The sequence below is a fragment of the Lingula anatina genome, chromosome 9 (assembly GCF_051362555.1).
Source record: "Lingula anatina isolate TDL-2025a chromosome 9, LinAna3.0, whole genome shotgun sequence".
Classification (NCBI taxonomy): domain Eukaryota; kingdom Metazoa; phylum Brachiopoda; class Lingulata; order Lingulida; family Lingulidae; genus Lingula; species Lingula anatina.
The window spans coordinates 15,451,949-15,472,337 of record NC_141775.1 but is presented as its reverse complement, the minus strand read 5'-3'; the positions used below and the strand labels follow the sequence as shown (position 1 = coordinate 15,472,337).

Sequence of the window (20,389 nt, the reverse complement as noted above, 5' to 3'; positions counted from 1 at the left end):
AACAAGTCAATGGGTCATTTAAAAGTAGTAGTAAATGAAAATGACATATGCCGGCTGTGGCAGGAATGGTAGTCCTAGGAATGGAAGTCCAGGTTCGCAAATGATTAGTACAGCTTAGTATTAGTAGGAGTATTGGGGTTGTTACCGGTATATGGGACGAATCCCACCTGTACGAAGTAATGGGGAGCTGACTAGTGAACTACCATTCTTGTCACCACGGTATATTAAATCAAACAACTACAAGCTAAAATACCCAATAAAATAGCAAACACGGAATGTACTAGTGCATCACCACGCAGACCACCCCTGGAACGTGACGACGTCGTGCCATTTTTCCCGTCATGCACCTTTATCGGCAGTTCCCGTTCTGAGCAGCGGCCCTCGTCAGAATCCAGCAAGATGACAAGATAATCTTTGCCGTCAAAGTAGACCGTCTCTCTCCTGGCCTTCAGCGTCCTAGAGAACTCTGCCCGGTAGGAAGCAAACAGCTTGGAACCTTCACCTTCGCTGATCATTTTGGTTAATCTGACCTGGAAGTTGAAGACTGCCACCAGTGATTGGTTTGTTGCATTGCGGCTCATCTCTGTACACGTCTTCCGGTCAGGCATAAAGTGCCATGCACCGTCGCCGATAGCTTTGTAAATCTTGGTAGAGAAAAGATAAGATATCTTAGCGTCACAAATTCCTTTAACTGCAGAAGCCTTCTGTTCCTGTTCCGACATAAGCGCCATTTGGATGGTAAAATCAGTGTTGACCATATACCGTATTGGAGTAAAACACTGGTCCTCTTCCTCGTTGCAAAGTGCCTGTAAAGCAAACGTTTCCCCTCAGATATACACAATTTTTAAAAGGGTTCTTGTAACTATAACTTTTTTGTTTCTTCTGCCATATTATAGCAGCACAGCTGTAAATCATTTTATATATAGATTCTTTAAAAGGTCCAGTTTCCATATCCAACATGACTATTTAAGTCTCATTTATCGGGATATGTGTATATATACACCGTCAAATCGGATGTTTAGCGAGCACAAAAATGTGACAAAAGACACCGCTAAACGCTATCAAACGTTTACACAATTAACGTCAGTATTTAAAAAATATCGCTAGTCTAATAAGAGCGTGTCTAAGGTGTACTACATAGACAGAGGCGACGTCTATCTTAAAAAATGATATAAGGCGGATATTGCATGATAACAATCTGTAGACGCGTCTAATGATGTAATAGAAATGAAACGCCATTTTAACCAGCTTTAAATTTTCTATGGCATTTTTTCTAAACCCCAAAAAGTATATATTTTTTACATGTACGTGATCCATAATGCTTGCGTTAAAATAATTTTTTATTCCCTCCAGGAGTATGGATCTATCACAGCTGTATTCTGCTGGAGAGAAAATGCGGATTGTCACAAGAACATACCTGATATTCTATCGCTAAAATCTTTATAATAATTTAAAAATAATAATTTATTAGGTAAAATTGCCACCTTAAGGTTTAAGTTTCCGAAAGATATTAAAAAGAAAATTAACAATAAACTTTAAATTATAAAACAATACGTAATTCCTAAAATGGTACAAATTAAAAAGGAGTTCATAAATTACTACAAAAGGAATTTTGCCGTCTTCACTTTTGGTTGTCAGAATTTGGTGTTGTTTCGTAAAGGACGGATATTTCTTTCAGGCAATAAATGACCCAACTTTTCACAATTTTGTAATTTTATCCCCATGGCTTCTTCAAATTAACGGCTTACCTGGTCTGTGCTTCGTTCACATGGTTTCTTATACCGCGCCCCAGAGGTGTCGATCTGGACAGTATAACCTGGCGGATCGAAGGATTGACTTGATGCTGGAAAGATAAATAGATGCACTGAATAATACGGGAGGTTGTGTAATAATAATAATAATAATAATAATAATAATAATAATATACATTTGCCTTTTCAGCGAGGCAAATATAATTCCAAAGAAAAAACTTAAAAGAAAAATATTACTAGGGGTTTTCTTTCTCTTTAAGATATGTCTACAACGACGTTGTCTTCGCGCAGGCTCCTCTGTCAAACGGTGGCCTTAACAGCAACATATCAAACAGAAAGGGCAGCCACTCTTCGTTGCAGTAAAACGGTAATTTATTTAGGTAAGTAGGACCAAAGCCGACCCGTGCCACTAGAATCAATATCCACTATCTACGTCACTGTTCCCAGTCAAGAAAGTTTTAATTTTTAATTTATTTAATTTAATTTTTATTTTAAATTATTCATTTATTTTAAGTCCCTAACATTAAAAAGTCTCAAAGAGACCAATCCGAATACGGGTTTCTTTAGCTCAACTAACTTTCTGATAAGACTATCGTTATTTCCGTTCGTTTTTCAGTACATGTGGTTCGTATAAAGTGGGGCTACGTGTAATAAGCTTGTTTACGATATCGATATTGTTTTTTAAAACGTGTTACTTTCTTTGTTACTTTCCTTATTTGTAAGTCCTTTATTCGGTTCCTACGCACATGTTGCGATGATGCTACTAGTATTTTATGTAAATTTTTGCTGGAACTTCAAAATTTTATTTTGGTTCGGTTGTAACTTTTACTTTATGAATATAAAAGTCGCTGGGTTTTCTGTCAAGTTTCTTTCCTCCTTTATTCATTCACTTTCTGTCAATACTATATACATAAAATGTACAACAGCTATTTCTGAAATAATAAGAGACAGAGTAAATTGTTAACTATGCTCAAACAAATGATACTTTGTTCAATTGTTGACCACGCGATACAATTCATAAAATAAAATAACAGATGAGACAGTGTTTAACTGCAGTTAGTTAGTGACACTTTTAAAACAAGAAAGCAAGAAGACAGAAGTAATTGCCATATGATGACAGTTTATCAACCAAATATTTACATTTTCCGAATTCCTATCAGAAGCTTTGAATCGATGAAGGAAAAAGAAGACAACAATCACATTAGAATAGCAGTAACCCTCCGCGTTCCGATCCGAAACTCTAGATAAACAAAATCAGGAGCAGTGCTTTAATATAATTTAAATGTTGAAATGTTGAAAATACTTTTATAGAATATGTTGTAGCTATTGTTTTACTTATCCAATGCGTCCAATTAACATTTTCACTTTCCCCCTGAGACAAAAAAAAAAGAAATAAAACTTACCCGAAACAGTACAATTACTGATGTGCGTCAGAAGGTTACTGGGCCATCTGCAAAGCCAACAAAAGGCATTCCTTGCGTAATAGTACCACGACCACCACTGTACACGAGTGACGGAAATTGGTCCTGTCAAACAAAGTTCCTTGTGTTCTTGGTGTGTGTCTCTGCGACACTGCAATGCCATGATGCTTACGCCCGATACTGAAGCAACTGGCATGAGATCAGATGGTATACACGGTCTGCCGGGCATGTCGACGGGAGGGCGAAAGAACAAGCTACAACCATGGGTTGATCTTGCCTGTTCCGCAATATCGTCTCCATCGATAATGTTGAAAAAACTGTCAATGCCAAAAGATAAGGATCTGTGACACGTGAAGTAAAAATCCCATTGTTGGACATCTGATATACCATGGCACACTGCACAATATTCATTACGAAATGTCACGTTTGTTGCCAAGTCAGACACAGGAACAATGCTGCCAACTTCACTGGTATTTCGAGGACCTTCACATTTAGTGCGCACGTTATCATGGGGCCATTCATCTGGGCATGATGTCACCATCCAGAAATGTTGGGGATTAAGTTGAGGAAAATGCGAACTAGATTGCTTGATGCATTCAAATTTGCTGGAGTTTAAGCGCATTCCCACCGATGAAGAACGTTTCTCACAGTATTCAGTGGCACAACAGTCTTGGAACAAATCGCAAAAGTTGTCACAGTAGCACTCACCTGTCTGAACTACGAATTTCCCTGAGCAAAATGTTCTCGGGGAGTTAAAGGGAAGTGAAGCGCCATTCCAAAGTGTCACTGTGGATTCCCCTTGGGCTGGTGGGCTCGTAGTGAAATTTGAGTCGTCTTGTTCCCTTTTCGAGTCGAACGGAAAAAGAGCCATTGTTGTGTTCATTCCGTCAATGGAGACTTCCTCCAATGGGGGCTCTGTCACCGGTTCTTCCACATCACTGTTATCTACACCTGAATAGGATCCGGTGATACTGACTGCTGTTGAAGAAGTCTGATATTGTAGCGGTGGATTCTTTGGGACATCAACCTGGGAGGAAACTTCCGCCTCCGATGAATTACTGCTATCTACACCAGATATGGTTTGGGTGCTCGTTACGCTGAACAATGGCTGTGGGCTGAGTGACTCCACGCTTAAGACTCCTCGAAGAAATAGGTGGAGCAATAAAAAATACTGCTGCTTGTTGCTCCGCATATGAGAATCCATTGCAAGAACTGTCAGCTGCCGCTGAGCTGTTTCAAAGCCTATTTCAGCAAGTCATGCTTCTGTTTTTATAGAAGACGACCAGCTTACTATAAAATAACCCAGCCAGGCACTAAGAAATTTATGGAAAAGATGCATAAGCAAAAGCATTGATAACGTTTCTCGAACCAGAAGACAAAAATAAGAAACAAGAAAGTGAGGTAGATTACAGATTTTCCACGCAGTAATATCTTATTGCACATATCAAATTGACCTTTTGTACGTCAAATTGTCCAATTGTACGTCAGCCAAAATTAGTGGTGAACAAAAAACGGAATCGGAAACCGTAGCAGTCTTATTGTTAGACAAGCAGCACGTCACGAACACATTGTTTGAATGAACTCTTTGATCGTTGAAAGCAATACGTGCAGGTTATCGATAGTTTCAATGTTATTCCAGGTAAATGTAATTGTGAACCTGGATTTAACAAAGTCCGTGATTTAATTATCTTTTCACCATGCTCTCTAAGTGAAATGACAAGGGAAGTAAAAATTAGTAGGTATATTAAGATGTCACTTGAACGGTATCCAAATGTTAGGTTTTAGGGATATTTTAAACTTTATAGAATCATAATTATCTTCCCAGAAATTCCACGTTGCACTACTTTTCAACCCCGCTCAGAACCATCGTTAACACATCAAGGCAAGAGGTTGCCGAATCTGATACGACAAAGCAGGTACTGATACACACCTTGAAAACCGGTAGCGTGATCCGATCTACCGGTGAATTTTAGACCCTTCGGTGCCGCGCCCTGCAGTTTGGTAGGTATGTACTTCAAAGTTTATGATAAGACCATGCTTGGGGACTGGCGTTGAGCGATATGAACTTGATTTGCACGGTGCCTGGGCTATCGATTGTAATTCAGACGTGAACATGTACATTCGAACTGGCCCTCTCTGTGACTAGGTAAAAAGTTTCCATTTGATCTGAAGCCTATTAGCGGAGATTCAGTGGTCAAGGTGTGATCTGCTTTGACTCTCATCGTGTTCTATAACGTTACAGGTGAAGTTAAATGTTATCCCATTGTAAAACAAAATGAAAATAAAAGCATCAGAAGTCATCTAAATAGGAACATTCCGTACAATAAAAGCGAAAAAACTTGAATAAATTCAGTAGCCTTCTCGGTATAGCATGGAATCTTACAGTGACGGATTTAGGGATTTTTAAATAAATCACACGAATATTCTCCTCTTGAAAATAGAATTTTGATTAACTGATCCATAGTTTTGAACCGTATCAAATGGCACCATTTTTTCAGTGCCTTTCAGCGGGCCCCGAACCCCAGCCCAAGGGTGCCGAAGGCCGGCTTCGTACCCAAGGCCTGTCATTTCTATAAAAAAAGAAAAAAAACGACACCCATTCAGATGATCCTTGGATCCGTCCCTGCTTTGGGCTAACAAAGTCACCAGCTTTACCATTAATTATAGTATAAATTCTTTCAATAATTATAAAACATCAAACATTTCTTTCTAATAAGATATCTCAATACGCTGTGCAATTACCATGAACAAATCTGAAACCGTTTGGACAAGGAGTGAGCTGGGGTCGCATCTTACGTTGAAAACAACTTTTATCACGCAGGTTGTGCGAATAAATATCAATTACAATGTATTATCACAGCTGATCTTGTAAAACTATAATAGAGCCCTGAAGTATTTTGGATCCCTCTGATATCAGGGACTTCTGAACTAGTTTACAAAATTTAAGTATAAAATGAAATAATATTACAAATTAAAATAACTATTATTATTGTTATTATAATTATTATTTAAGTCTAAAATCCTTAAAATTTAAGTAGACTACAATGTTAGTGTTAGAAAAATCATAGGCATTCACCTCATATGCATTCACATTTGGCCTTGCATGACCTCAATACTTTTCTTGACCTCATGACCTCTCGTGACATTGCATGACCTCTCATGACCTCTCGTGAAATGTCATGATCTCTCAAGACTTCTCATGACCTCATCACTTCTCATTACCTAAAGACTTCTCATGACTTCATGAACTCTTATGCACCGTTTTCTGCATACCTGAATGCGTTTTATTTCCTTTGTGTGTTTGCTTTTCATTATGTTTAATAATAAAAATTCGTTTATGAATGCAATGTCTAAACGGATGATGTACTGATGTTACTTGTTTTATATTCATTCTTAATCTAAATTTGTGTTGAATCAGTGTCCTATTTATTACGGTTACCTAGGGTAGGAGCCCGGATATACTAGGCCGTGGGGCTTATATTACTTGGGGTCAGCTCTTTATTGTTTAGGAACGTCTTAAAAACATAAACATAGAGAGATAAAATAAAATAACATAACATAAAAACCGACCAGTATCATACAGACTTTCTATGGGAAAGCTACAGAAAAAGGTGTTAGGCTCTGACGGTTCCACGGCTTTGCTTAGTCCAGGGTGGTCGTAAAATATATAAAACAGTAATAAAGTACATTTTTCTTTTAACGTGTGAGACCCGATTGATTTAGCAGGTTGTTTGCTTTGTGTCATCTGCCTCATTCTATTGTTACTTTCACCTGGATTAACTATTTCAGTACTTTACACGGTACTTTCAGTCCACAATTAAAAAAAAAGAAAAAGATACCCTTTCTTTCTAAGGTGTTTTAAATATATTATAATTATTATTATCTTTCTATTTTGCATTGGATTTCTTGGACAAATTCAGTCTGAGGAATGGTTTCTAGGACTCGGAATAACGTTTCGTATGATGGAATCAGTGGGAGCAAGCATGACAATGACAGCAAACTCCGCCATAGTAAACCAAGAGTTGAGGAATGACGCGGTCACGGCAAATATAAGAAAGTAAATGACCTTTTAGTACGATTCTTATATCTTACTAGTCTTCTACTTCGTGGTTTAACTCACAAGTTGTATCATTATCCCTTACAAATCCCTTCCCGCTGGCCTGGCATTAAAAGATCTCAAACAGACCCCAAATATATATGTGATTTGTGTAAAGTGAGGCTACGTCTAATATTAGCTTCTTTACGATATCGATATTTTTTTTCCTTTAAATTGTTACTATTTTGTTTTTTGTTTTTGTATTTTTTTTTTTTTTTTTTTTTTTTTTTTTTTGTTCGTCATTCTTCGGCTACTAGGATTTTATGTAAATTGCTACGGTAATTTCAAAAATCTATTTGGTTTGTTGTCACTTTTACTGTATGAATATATAATTCGCTGGGTTTTCTGCCAAGTTTCTTCACTCTTTTACTTATTCGTTTCCTATAAATACTAAATGCACAAAATCCAAGCTCAAACAAACACTTTGTTCAATAGTTGACCACGCGACACAGCAAATTAAACGAAATAACAGATGGCACAGATTTAACCTACAGTAGTCCGGTGGCTTAAGGAAAAAATCGTGACACGGCGGATAAAAGCATCAAATTTTGCATGTGGGTACCTTTTGACATTCTAAATCAAATTAGAGCCGTAGCCCACAGAAAAAATTTACCGTTTGGCCAAAAAATCCAAAATGGCCGCCAATTTATTGAATTCTTTAGAAATACAGGGTTACCACTTAATATGGAATATTATTTTTTGGCGAGTAAATTTTCTACAAAATATTTATTTTCTCTCTAACTACTTTACATCCAAATCTGAGGTGTCACTCCCTGAGTAGCCAGGTGTGTTACCTAATTACCATACAACTCTCGAAACAATTGATGCATACAGTTGCATTTTCTGTGGTCAGAAATGTGAGGGGTGGTCTTTTCGGCAATTTCTGCCCTTGTATAAAAACGCATGGGTTTGGTCAATCTTTGGAGTGTGTTTAGAGAAGCAACAAAGGGATCGCACTGAAACTTGACAGGTACCTTATTGAAGATATGGTTCGACAGCTAAGCAAAGCAGCTTACTATGGGACTCTTGCTCTCAGAGAAAATGTCCAGAAACGGACAGCCATTGCCAGGTAATTCAACATTTATCAAGAACCGTTTGTAAAGTCCTCCAAAGAAATGCTGCAACAGGGGCACCTACTCCAATACCTCGACCATGGTGTCCGCGTATCACACCAAGAAGACAGGATCGCCTTCTCCTTAGAGGACGCCGTGCTGGTCGTACAAAGGCAACCAGTGTCCTCAGAAAAGAGAGGCAGAATGTCATTCAAACGCCCGTTTCAACGTCAATCGTGAACAAGAGATTACTGCAAGCCGGTTATTTTGCACGAAGGCCAGTAGGGAAACCACTGTTAACAGCAGGTCATATACAGCGACGCCTGCAATGGGCTGGGGACCACGTGCGTTTGCAGCCAAAACACTGGAATCACGTCGTTTTCAGTAATGAGGCCACATATGGATCTTTTAGGGTTGATGGTCGAATCCGTGTCCACCGACGTGTACGAGGGACATAAAACGATGGTTGTGTACTACCTAGGGTGCAAGCAGGGGGTTGTAACGTCTCTGTTTGAGGAGAATTTCATGTCGGTGCCCAGAACCAGTTGGTTTTTGTAAGAGGCAACCTCAGCCAGGATTCCTACAGAGACATTCTACGGCAAACGATGCTTCGATTGGTAAGAGCCATCTTCAAGGACAACTTTGTGTACCAAGACGACTGCGCAACCCCACATCGAGGCCGCAGAATCACTGTTTTTCTTCAAAACCAATGGGTTCAGCAACTGCCCTGGCCTACAAACTCTCCAGATATGAACCTAATTGAAAATCTTTGGGCAAAAGTAACTCACAAAATTAATAGCTATGGTCATTGGCCGGTAAATAGTGATGAACTGCGACAGGCAAATATCACTGCGTGGAATGATATCCCCATCCAAACTCTACAAAACGTGTTACAGGGTATGCCATGTAGGATGAGGGCGCTGCAAGCGGCTGCTGGAGGTCATACCCGCAATTACTGGCTTTTCATGATTTACTGTAGTGAGTTCTTTGATTGTGTAACATATCACTGTCCGGAGGCTATCATTTACTTTAATATCTTAGCTTAAAGTTAATACTGACATTAAACTGTTGATGTGGTTTTCTGGGGGTGTTCCTTTCTTTTGAATAGCATCTTATGTCAGATTTGATATCATTGACCAAAATATCTCACAACAGAAGACTGGATGTTTTTATTACTCAGTGGCATACTTTTTTAATGACTCAAGCCAAAAAAAAATTAATCAGTACTCAAAAATAACAATGATAAAAAATATTCCATATTAAGTAGCAACCCTGTATGTACATACCTATGTTGATTTTTATCAAATAAATTATTTTCTCAGAGTTTTCCACACCCTTATTACCCATTTTATTTATATATGTCAGATAGCAAACAAGTTCCCTTGGACTTTTTAAAAAATCCAAGATGGCTGTAATTTGCCATAGAAACAGCCATAGGAATACTAGTGCACAACTATTACCAGCTAGAACGATACGTTGTTCACTATCAAATTAAGTAATATGTTTGTGGTGAATAACTACGAAGTGTTCTTGGGGATTTTGGAAAATCCAAGATGGCTGCCATGTGCCACAGGAATTCTAGTATACGGGGGATTCAACTAATGGCAACTGGAAAGATTAGTTTTTCACTATCAAATTAAGCTGGTTTCTGAGTGTTTTCTACATCTTTTCTACCCACACAATATGTATGTGGTGAGTAACTAACAGTATTCTTGGGCATTTTGAGAAAATCCAAGATGGCCGTCATACATGTATGTAATAGGAATACTTCTAGTATTACAAAGGGTTGGAAGCTAATTCACTATCAAATTCAGTTTATTTTTTTAGTGTTTTACACATTATTATTACACTGTGATACATATCTAGCAGGTAATAAATGTGCATATTTGATCATTTTGAGAAAACCCAAGATGGCCGTCACTGGCCATAGAAATACTACTGGAATTACAACTGCACATCCATGGCTTTTCATCTACTACCATGGTGAATTTATATTTGCTTATCAAGTTTTGCCCATCCTTATTAGTCCTATGATATATTTTTCTGGTGGGTAAATAGTGTGTATCCTTGGATATTCTGAGAAAAAGATACCTACAATTTAACATAGGAATACTAATGGGTGGGTTTCAATTGCTGCCAGAGAGGCATATGGTTAATTATACAATTACATTTCCATGGGTTTGTTTTAAAAATAATTTATGTTTTTCATTCCATTTATTATTACCACTATGATGTATACCTGGTCTGTAGCATGTGTGTATCTTTGGGTATTCTGAAAAAATTCAAGATGTCTGCCTTTTGTCATTAGAATATTCGAACACATAATCAAATAATGCTAGAGATACACTGAGTACGATTTAAATGTAGTTAACTTTGGGTCATTTTTAAATGTTTTTCATATCCTATTTATCCCTATGAAAGACTCTGTGTGTTTTGAAAGTGTATGTATCCTTGAGTATTATTCGGAGAAAACCCAAGATAGCTGCCAGTTGTCATAGGAATATATCATTCAAATGCACATAAGTGTCAATTAATAGAACAGTTCAGACATTGATTCCAACACGAAATAAAGCCGTTTGATGTTTAAACATGTTGACATCCTTATTAACCTTACTCTTTATAAATCTGGTGTTTAGCAAGTGTGCATCTTGCTTATTTGAGAAAATTCAAGATTGCTGCAATTCACAATAGGAATAGTACAGTCAACTACTGCCAGAGAGACATTGGGTTCAATATAAAATGAATTTTGTTTCTCGGTATTTCCAACATTCTTTTTGGACTTTTAGATATCTATCTGGTGGGTAACAAGTGTATACCCTTAAATATTTTGAAAAAATATCATGATTACCCTCATTTGCCTTAGAAGTGCCTATAAAATCTAATGCACCAGTTTTCCTATGGGGAAAAGAAGGCCATCTTGGATTTCCCCAAAATGATAAAATATGGACATTAATTACCTAACAGATATGTATCATGGGATAATAATTCTAAAAAAAAAAAACAGAATAACACCTGAATTCAGCTTCATTTTATTTGTAAGCCTATCTCTCGCAGGTATTAACTGAACCCCACCTTCTATGGCTAATGGCAGCCATTTTGTTTTGTTTTGTTTTCAAAAAGGATACACATAACATTCTCATCACATATGTATTATGTGAATTAAAAAGATGTGGAAAATACTCAGAAACAAGCCTAATTTATCAATTAATATTATATCTCCATGGCAGAAGAAGCCCTATGTGTATACTAGTATTCCTTTGATATGGGGGCCATCTTGGATTTTTCTCGAATTGCCTGTGAATAAAGGTTAGTTACTCACCACAAATATATTATTTGTGTAATAAGAAACAAAATTAATTAGATAGTGGGCAATGCATCTTCCTAGTTGGCATAAGTTAGTCGAAAACCCTTGTACATGTTCTAGTATTCCTATGCCATACGGCGGCCATCTTGGATTTTTCAATAAGTCCAAGGACACTAGTTTGTTATCTGACACATATGCATAATATGGGTAATAAGGATGTGGAAAACATTGAGAAAATACTTAATTTGATAAAAATCAACATAGATATGTATATATTTCTACAAAATTTCACAAATTGGCGGCCATTTTGGATTATTTGGCCAAACGGTAAATTTTTTCTGTGGGCTACGGCTCTAATTTGATTTAGTATGTCAAAAGGTGCCCACATGCAAAATTTGGTGCTTTTATCCGCTGTGTCACGATTTGGCCATTTTTTTGCCCTAAGCAACCGGACTACAGTTAGTGGAACTAAAAACATAACCCGCTGCGCGTGACAATGTGATGAACAAAATAAAAGTTCGCCACAGGAAACAGTCTCTTTACATAAGCATTGAAAGGGGGCGTGCCTACTCAGTCGACTGAAGAATGAGGCCAGTTGTCATATTAAGATTACAATCTTTAAGCGACCCTGTAATTATCACTCGTCTATTGTATTTGTTACGTTTGAATTAGTGTAATCTTTGGATGGTACACGGAATACATACACAAATAATAATGACCCAAACGAAACAAAATCAATTCTGTACATCCTTTCAGAAACGTTTAGATGGCAAATCAAGAAATATCGCCGATATGTTTTTAAAAAAGCAAAATAGATATGTAACAAAAAGAGGATAGTAAATTGTAATGACAGTTTATCAACTAATAATTACATTTTTCTAATTCCTATCAGAAGCTTTGAATTGATGACATAAGAATAAGATAACAATCACCTTATAATAGAAGTTGCCCTTCCCAATTCCTATCCGAAACTCTACATCGACAAAAAAAGTGCCATAATAATATTAAAAAATTGAAAAATACTTTTGTAGCATATGCAGTAGCGTTAGTTTGCATATTTGATGTATCAAATAAACATTTGCACTTTCCTTCTCAGACAAAAAAATACCACTTACCTGAAACAGTACAATTTCTAATGCGTGTCAGAAGATTACTGGGCGTAATACAAAGCCAACAAAAGGCATTCCTTGCGTAATAGCGCCACGACCACCTCTGAACACGAGTGACGGAAATTGGTCCTGTCAAACAAAGTTCCTTGAGTTCTGGGTGGGTGTCTCTGCGACACTGCAATGTAATGATGCGTACGCCTGATATTGAAGAAATTGGCATGAGATCAGATGGTATACACGGTCTGCCGGGAATGTCGACGGGAGGGCGAAAGAACAAGCTACAACCATCGGTTGATCTTGCCTGTTCTACAATATCGTCTCCATCTATAATGTTGAAAATAATTTCAACACCAAAAGATACGGCTCTGTCACATGTGAAGTAAAAATCCCATTGTTGGACATCTGATATACCGTGGCACACTGCACAATATTCATTACGAAATGCCAAGTTTGTTGCCAAGTCAGACACAGGAACAATGCGGTCAACTTCAGTGGTATTTTGGGCACCTTCACATTTACTGCTCACGGTATCATGGGGCCATTCATCTGGGCATGATGTCACCATCCAGAAATGTTGGGGATTAAGGTCAAGGAAATGCGAGCTGGACTGCTTGATGCATTCAATGTTGTTTGGGCTTATACGCATTCCCACCGATGACGAACGCTTCTGACAATAGTCAGTAGCGCAACAGTCTTGGAACAAACCGCAAAAGTTGTCACAGAAGCACCCACCTGTCGTAACTACGGTTTTCCCTAAGCAAAAAGTTTTGGGCAAGTTAAACGGAAGTGAAGTGCCATTCTGAAGTGTCACTGTGGATTCACCAGCTGGTGGTAGGCTCGCAGTGAATATTGAGGTTGTGGAGTTGTCTTCTTCCCTTCTAGCGTCGAAGGGAAAAGGAACTGATGTTGCGTTCCTTTCATCAGTGGAGACCTCCTCCAGTGGGGCCTCTGTCACCGGTTCTTCCACGTCGCCGATGTCTACACCAGAAGAGGGTACGGTGAAACTGGCTGCTGTTGAAGTTGCTTGATATAGTAGCGGCGGATTCTTTGGGACATCAACCTGGGAGGAAACTTCCGCCTCCGATGAATTACTGCTATCTACACCAGATATGGTTTGGGTGCTCGTTACGCTGAACAATGTCTGTGGGCTGAGTGACTCCACGCTTAAGACTCCTCGAAGAAATAGGTGGAGCAATAAAAAATACTGCTGCTTGTTGCTCCGCATATGAGAATCCATTGCCAGAACTGTCAGCTGCCGCTGAGCTGTTTCAAAGCCTATTTCAGCAAGTCATGCTTCTGTTTTTATAGAAGATGACCGGCTTACTATAAAATAACCCAGCCAGGCACTAAGAAGTTTATGGAAAAGATGCATAAGCAAAAGTATTGATAACGTTTCTCGAACCATGCAGAAGACAAAAATAAGAAACAAGAAAGTGAGGTAGATTACAGATTTTCCACGCAGTAATATCTTATTGCACATACCAAATTGTCCTTGTACGTCAGCCAAAATTATAGTGGTGAACAAAACATGAAATCGGAAACCGTAGCAGTCTTATTGTTAGACAAGCAGCACGTCACGAACATATTGTTTGAATGAACAGCAATACTTGCTGGTTATCGATAGTTTCAATGTTATTCCAGGTGAATGTAATTGTGAACCTGGGTTTAACAAAGTCCGTGATTTAATTATCTTTCCACCATGCTCTCTAAGCGAAATGACAAGGGAAGTAAAATTTAGTAGGTTTATCACTTGAACGGTATCGAAATGTTAGGTTTTAGGGATATTTTAAACTTTATAGAATCATAATTATCCTCCCAGAAATTCCACGTTGCACTACTTTTCTACCCCGCTGAGAACCATCGTTAACATATCAAGGCAAGAGGTTGCCGAATCTGATACGACAAAGCAGGTACTGATACACACCTTGAAAACCGGTAGCGTGATCAGATCCACCTGTGAATTTTAGATCCTTCGGTGCCGCGCCCTGCAGATTGGTAGGCCTGTACTTCAAAGTTTATGATAAGACCGTGCTTGGGGACTGGCGTTGCGCGATATGAACTTGATTTGCACGGTGCCTGGGCTATCGATTGTAATTCAGATGTAAGCATGTACATTCGAACTGGCCCTCTCTGTGACTAGGTAAAAAGTTTCCATTTGATCTGAAGCCTATCAGCGGAGATTCAGTGGTCAAGGTGTGATCTGCTTTGACTCTCATCGTGTTCTATAACGTTACAGGTGAAGTTAAATGTTATCCCATTGTAAAACAAAATGAAAATTAAAGCATCAGAAGTCATCTAAATAGGAACATTCCGTACAATAAAAGCGAAAAAACTTGAATAAATTCAGTAGCCTTCTCGGTATAGCATGGAATCTTACAGTGACGGATTTAGGGGTTTCTGAATAAATCACACGAATATTGTCCTCTTGAAAATAGAATATTGATTAGCTGATCCATAGTTTTGAACCGTATCAAATGGCACCATTTTTTCAGGGCCTTTCAGCGGGCCCCGAACCCCAGCCCAAGGGTGCCGAAGGCCGGCTTCGTACCCAAGGCCTGTCATTTCTATAAAAAAAGAAAAAAAACGACACCCCTTCAAATAATCCTTGGATCCGTCCCTGCTTTGGGCTAACAAAGTCACCAGCTTTACCATTAATTATATTTTTTCTCAAAATGTGCAACGTCGCAATTGCATGAATGAAAAGTGCACCAGCTTTTACACATTTGAACGTCTGATTCCATTGTGCTCTTTAACGCCACAGGTGAAGCCTAACTAAATCTCAGCATAAAACAAAATCATATTAAATAAAATTTATCAAAGAAAGCTCGGCTTCTCAAACAAAGCCTTATGCACCTCATATGCTTCAAAGTTGATGATAAGATGTTAAGATATATGTTATGTTTTTTACACTCATTCTACATGTAATTCGAAATTTGCGTAGAATCAATGTCCTACCGTGTATTTACTACAGTGAACCTAGGATAGGAGCCCGGATATGTTGAGCCGTGGGTCGCATATTACTTGGAGTCTTTAATGTTTAGGTACGTCCTAAAAATTTAATTAAATTAAATTAAAAGGCACCGGTATCAAACGGAACCTTAATTGAAAAGCTTCTGAAAAAAGCACAAGGTTCTCTTGGCTGTTGGCAGCTTTGTTAATCCCACCAGGAAATTATATCGGACATAATTCCCTGATCCCATCGACATCGTGTCTGTGGGACCAGAATAACTGAAATGTGACTAAATACAAGATGGCAGAAGGGATATCCTAAATAATGTTGAAACCTTTGAAACTTTATCCGACGGTCACAAAAATATTATCATATATTCTGCATGCCGTGAATGCAGCTGTTATTTACTTCAGCCTGATGCTAGATGCTAGTTGGATACACCTAGTCAAGTAATTGTTAAGTCACTGACACAAATGAATAAAGAAATACGTCGCTTTCGATGGTTATAAGAAGCTTATCTTCAGATCTGTTTCAAGACAAGCCTTATTAGCTCTATTCCCATAGATTTTAGATCGATCTATCCCCGCGGGGACTCTCGCTAGATTTCTTTCAGATAATCCGACTTAAATGTTCGTCCCGCCTACTACAAGCTGTAAGAGGGCAATTAACTTTCGTGTCCGCCCGGCTGACAGCTATTTAGTGTGAACCCCCAGGGAGTTAGGTCGATCTAAAGTAGGTCGATATAATCTATGGAAATGGGGTGTAAGTCGTATTTGTTATTAACGTCGTTTTAAAACACACGTGGCGAGGAAAGAATTCCACAAGCCATCTCTATTATATCTATTACCAGATAAAATGAGTTATGAAATTCGATTATACGCTTTTCGTGTGATATCGGGCCAGTGTTATTACTGCGTCAATACTTGAGAACAAAAAAATCTCACTATTTTATTACAGTTTTTCAACAACCACCGGAAATTTCTTACTAATTACAGTTGAAGCTATAAACCATTCACTGATTTGAGAAGGGATAAAAAACGATTGCCAGTAAGGCTACGAGCAGGACACAGCTGAAAGTGGAAACTGCAGCTCATAATTAACGAAGTATATACACCCACGCTTTTTCACAAATATGTAAACATTAGTTCATGTAAGAAAACGGAACATGTGTTGAATATCATTTCATAGCAGTATATCCGTAATGGATAAATGGATGATTTCTATTGGATTAAAAAACACTTAAACGAATTGTGCTAAATTCAATGTATCCACGTGTCATTATTAATTTCTTTATTCTATCTCTATGTAGCTTATGACTGAAATTAGAGCGCCCACCATCGGAGCGGAAGGACGTGGATTCGACCCCGTCCAGGAACATGCCAGTCCTTCATAAACGGTGCCTGGTCTCTCCTTGCTTGACTTTCAGCGCTTAGAGATTGAATCAGGGGTAAAGTTCCTGGTCAGGCAAAAAAAAAGATATTTGTTTGTTTGCTAGCGGCATGCTGGGCTGTATCCATCCCCCGGGAGTCGAGAGCGCTAACACCTAGATTGTATCCTGGCTAAAAATGGCTAGGCGTTTGTAAACCGTGCTGAGACGCATCTACAGTGCAGTATATAAGGAGTAAACTTTACTCTTTATTTTTCAGTCTGTACGACACAAATTTGAAATTAAAAAAAAAAAGATCAGGGCCCGGTTGCATCAGTCGGTCTTAAGTTAGGCGTAGCAATTCCGCCGGCGTAAATCCAGCCCAAAACGCTACGCCCGAGAAAAGTGTTTATAAAATGTACGTGGGTTTTAACTTAGTCGTAAATCTACGCCTACCAGCTAGGTTTTGTATATTGGTCGTGGCTCGTTTTTCACTATGGCTAGGCTGGCACAGAAAGAGTTTGATGACAATTATCGTAGTTAACGCAGAAAAATGTGTGATGTTATTTGTTTCTCCCACAAAGCTTTCATCCGTATAACTGAGCAGTGGCTTGGTTTTTAATATATATATATATATATATATATATATATATATATATATATATATATATATATATATATATATATATATTTTTTTTTTTTTTTTTTTTTTTTTATTGCAATAAAGTGATTATTAGACATAATATTCATGTAGCCTTCTTATCGTAAATTATGTTTGTTGAAATAAGATGAGGAAATTGTGAACTGATGTCTATAATGTTAACAGATGCTTATGTAAAATCCATTTATATCGTAGGAGTACGTAGCCATATACATGTATATGCGTACCTGTATGTATATGTTCAATTTAAATTTTACCACAAATGTCGGTAAGTCTTGGCTCTCAGCAGTTCGATTTTTTAAATTTCTTTTCACAATTTTTGACTAACCAAAGCTAACCATAGTCGTTTTTCTTCACATTTTATATTATTTATATTTAAGATGCACAAACACAGAGACGAAAAGTTAGAATATCAACATTTTAAGACTCGTATCATATGTATAAGGGCTCGTGTATTTCTTAAAATACGTTAAATAATATCACATGGTGTAACTTTAGATAAGTAGGTAATGAAATTGTTGAGACTGTTGTAAAATTATAAAAATGAAAACAATGTTGGCGTTATAGGTGCAATTTGGGTATAATTTTCAGACTCAAAAGTTTGAATAACGAATTGGCGTAAGCAGGGAGAGTAAACTTAGAACACGTATCGTTGCTTCAGTTGTGATCCACGCGTATCATTGAGTTAGTTTCAATCAAGGTTACCAGAGGAGACAGGATTGTGGCGGGAGTGACATTGTATGGTGTAAAACGTGAAGCTGCCTTGTCAATTGTAGCTGGAAGTACACGGGAGTGAAGCCGTGAGTGCGATGATAAAGCGGAGTTTCGATTGCTTGGTGTGATTAAATACTGATACTCATTCAGGCCTACCCAACTACCAGACTCGGCACATAAGGATCCTGAATTAACCGGTATATCGGACCACACTACCCGTTTTCAAGGTGTGTGTCAGATCGCATTTCGGAGTATCACACCCAGAACAAATTTTGTAGGACGACCGCGGGTTCATCCACGCTCGGCTGTCACCTTGATTGGATAGTACACGATTGTCGTAGAATCGCTATATGATTTTTAACCGGGTGCATAAATTTGAAAACCACCTAGAACAACCTTAGATTGCCACATTAATCTAATACAATGCAAAAAACCTTATCAAAGCTTGATTCCATCTGAAGTCAACAGCGTCATTATATCTATTGTCCAGAAGACTTCGCCGCTATCTGTGATAGGTAAACACAAAAGAAACTTTATTATCACACCCTAAGTCCAGTATCTTTAAATGTAAACAACGCGTGAAATTGGGATAATCACAAAATTAAGTTTAAGATCGTGATAGCTTTCATCGAACCATGTCGACCTTACAGTGAATCGAGACTCATGCCAAGCTTTTAACTTGATTTCTGGATAGGAAAATGTGTTGATTAAAATGTTTGTTATAAAATAAAAACGTGTATTGCAAATTAAGTTTGAAGTAAGTGGTACACTTTGACTGAACCTCTATTGCTCTAGGTAGAATGAGTTGAATTGAGGGCCACTCGTTGTGAAAAGTCAATGACATTTTTACTTAAAAATTGTCCTTTTCACAGACCACATTTAACACAGACCACTGCTGTTCCAAAGCACCGAACATATCCAGAAAGAACAAAAATGGCGGCCTAGCGATAAAGACTGGGCTGTGTGGGGTGTGTGATAAATCGTTGACGGGATAAGTCTTGGCGTTGACTGACAGCCTCTGATGGGTAGATTTTTTTCCTTTACTATCACTCGCCTCATTTGTAATAGACTGTTGCAATAATCCCCTCTTCTTTTTCTCAAATTTCTAATTTTCCACTTCTGGCGAAGACACAAATGCTGCTACTTAGATAATTATCTGTTGGGGCTTACATGGATTTTATGTTATCTGGTTACATTTAATTTATTCGCGTATTCTGTGGTTTGGAACTTTGAGGACCCGGCTGTGAGTCTAACTGGTGGTAAAGTAAAGATATATTCAATATAGACGTAACAAAAATATACCAAACAGAATCAATTTTATTCAAGTACTATGAAATGAGATATTTTTGTACTCAGACACTCGTCATTTTGTAAGATATGATTATATTAAGTACACATTGTCGACAATATAAGGTAAGGTTTTGGGCTCCTATTTCCTCCCCTCGCTCAAATGTCCCTTCCTTCTACCTATAGTGACGCCTTCTGTATCCCTGTTTCACGTGGCAGACCATGAGCCAGATGAGTAGCGGGCGAGGCACCACAGGTATGTGTTTGCTGTTTGTTATTTTTCTGTAAGTATGGCTGGGAAATAAAAGTTTGTGTGAGTATTTGTAATTTAATTTGATTTTTATAATTATATACTAGTATATACAGTATTTCTGTATTTCTTTGTTCATAGAAGAAGATTCTTGTGCATTTATATTATGCCATTCCGGAATTCCTTTCTATTATTATTTGTTCATCCTCGTTATTGTTATTATTTTATTTCTGTTACTGTCTTCGTTGAATTTTTACGTCACCATACAATTGGTCATTAAACGACTGCTCCCACAATTTTGAGCCAGCTGGGCCAGCTTTCAAAAAAAGTCTCACAAATTGTTGGTGCAAAATTACACTGCAAAACGTTCTTGATAGAGTATGTTCGCCAAAAAGGGAATTTGGGCAATTTCACATATTGCGAACGTA

The 20,389-nt window shown here is 37.9% G+C and overlaps 1 protein-coding gene across 2 annotated transcripts; it reads right to left on the bottom strand.

Annotated features, from left to right (window-relative positions):
- Positions 1–2: 2 nt before the first annotated feature.
- Positions 3–14,118, bottom strand: LOC147759969 (uncharacterized). 2 transcript variants are annotated; one of them, XM_086995877.1, is made up of 3 exons: positions 12,740–14,118; positions 1,749–1,843; positions 3–806 (listed from the first exon to the last, which is right to left on the bottom strand). In XM_086995877.1, the coding sequence occupies exons 1-3, from the start codon at positions 13,968–13,970 to the stop codon at positions 225–227; spliced, it is 1,908 nt and encodes a 635-aa protein (XP_086852003.1). In that variant the 5' UTR covers positions 13,971–14,118; the 3' UTR covers positions 3–224. The 2 variants fall into 2 exon arrangements, with proteins under 2 accessions (XP_086852003.1, XP_086852004.1); XM_086995878.1 differs by lacking the exon at positions 12,740–14,118 and adding an exon at positions 3,155–3,669.
- Positions 14,119–20,389: the final 6,271 nt, after the last annotated feature.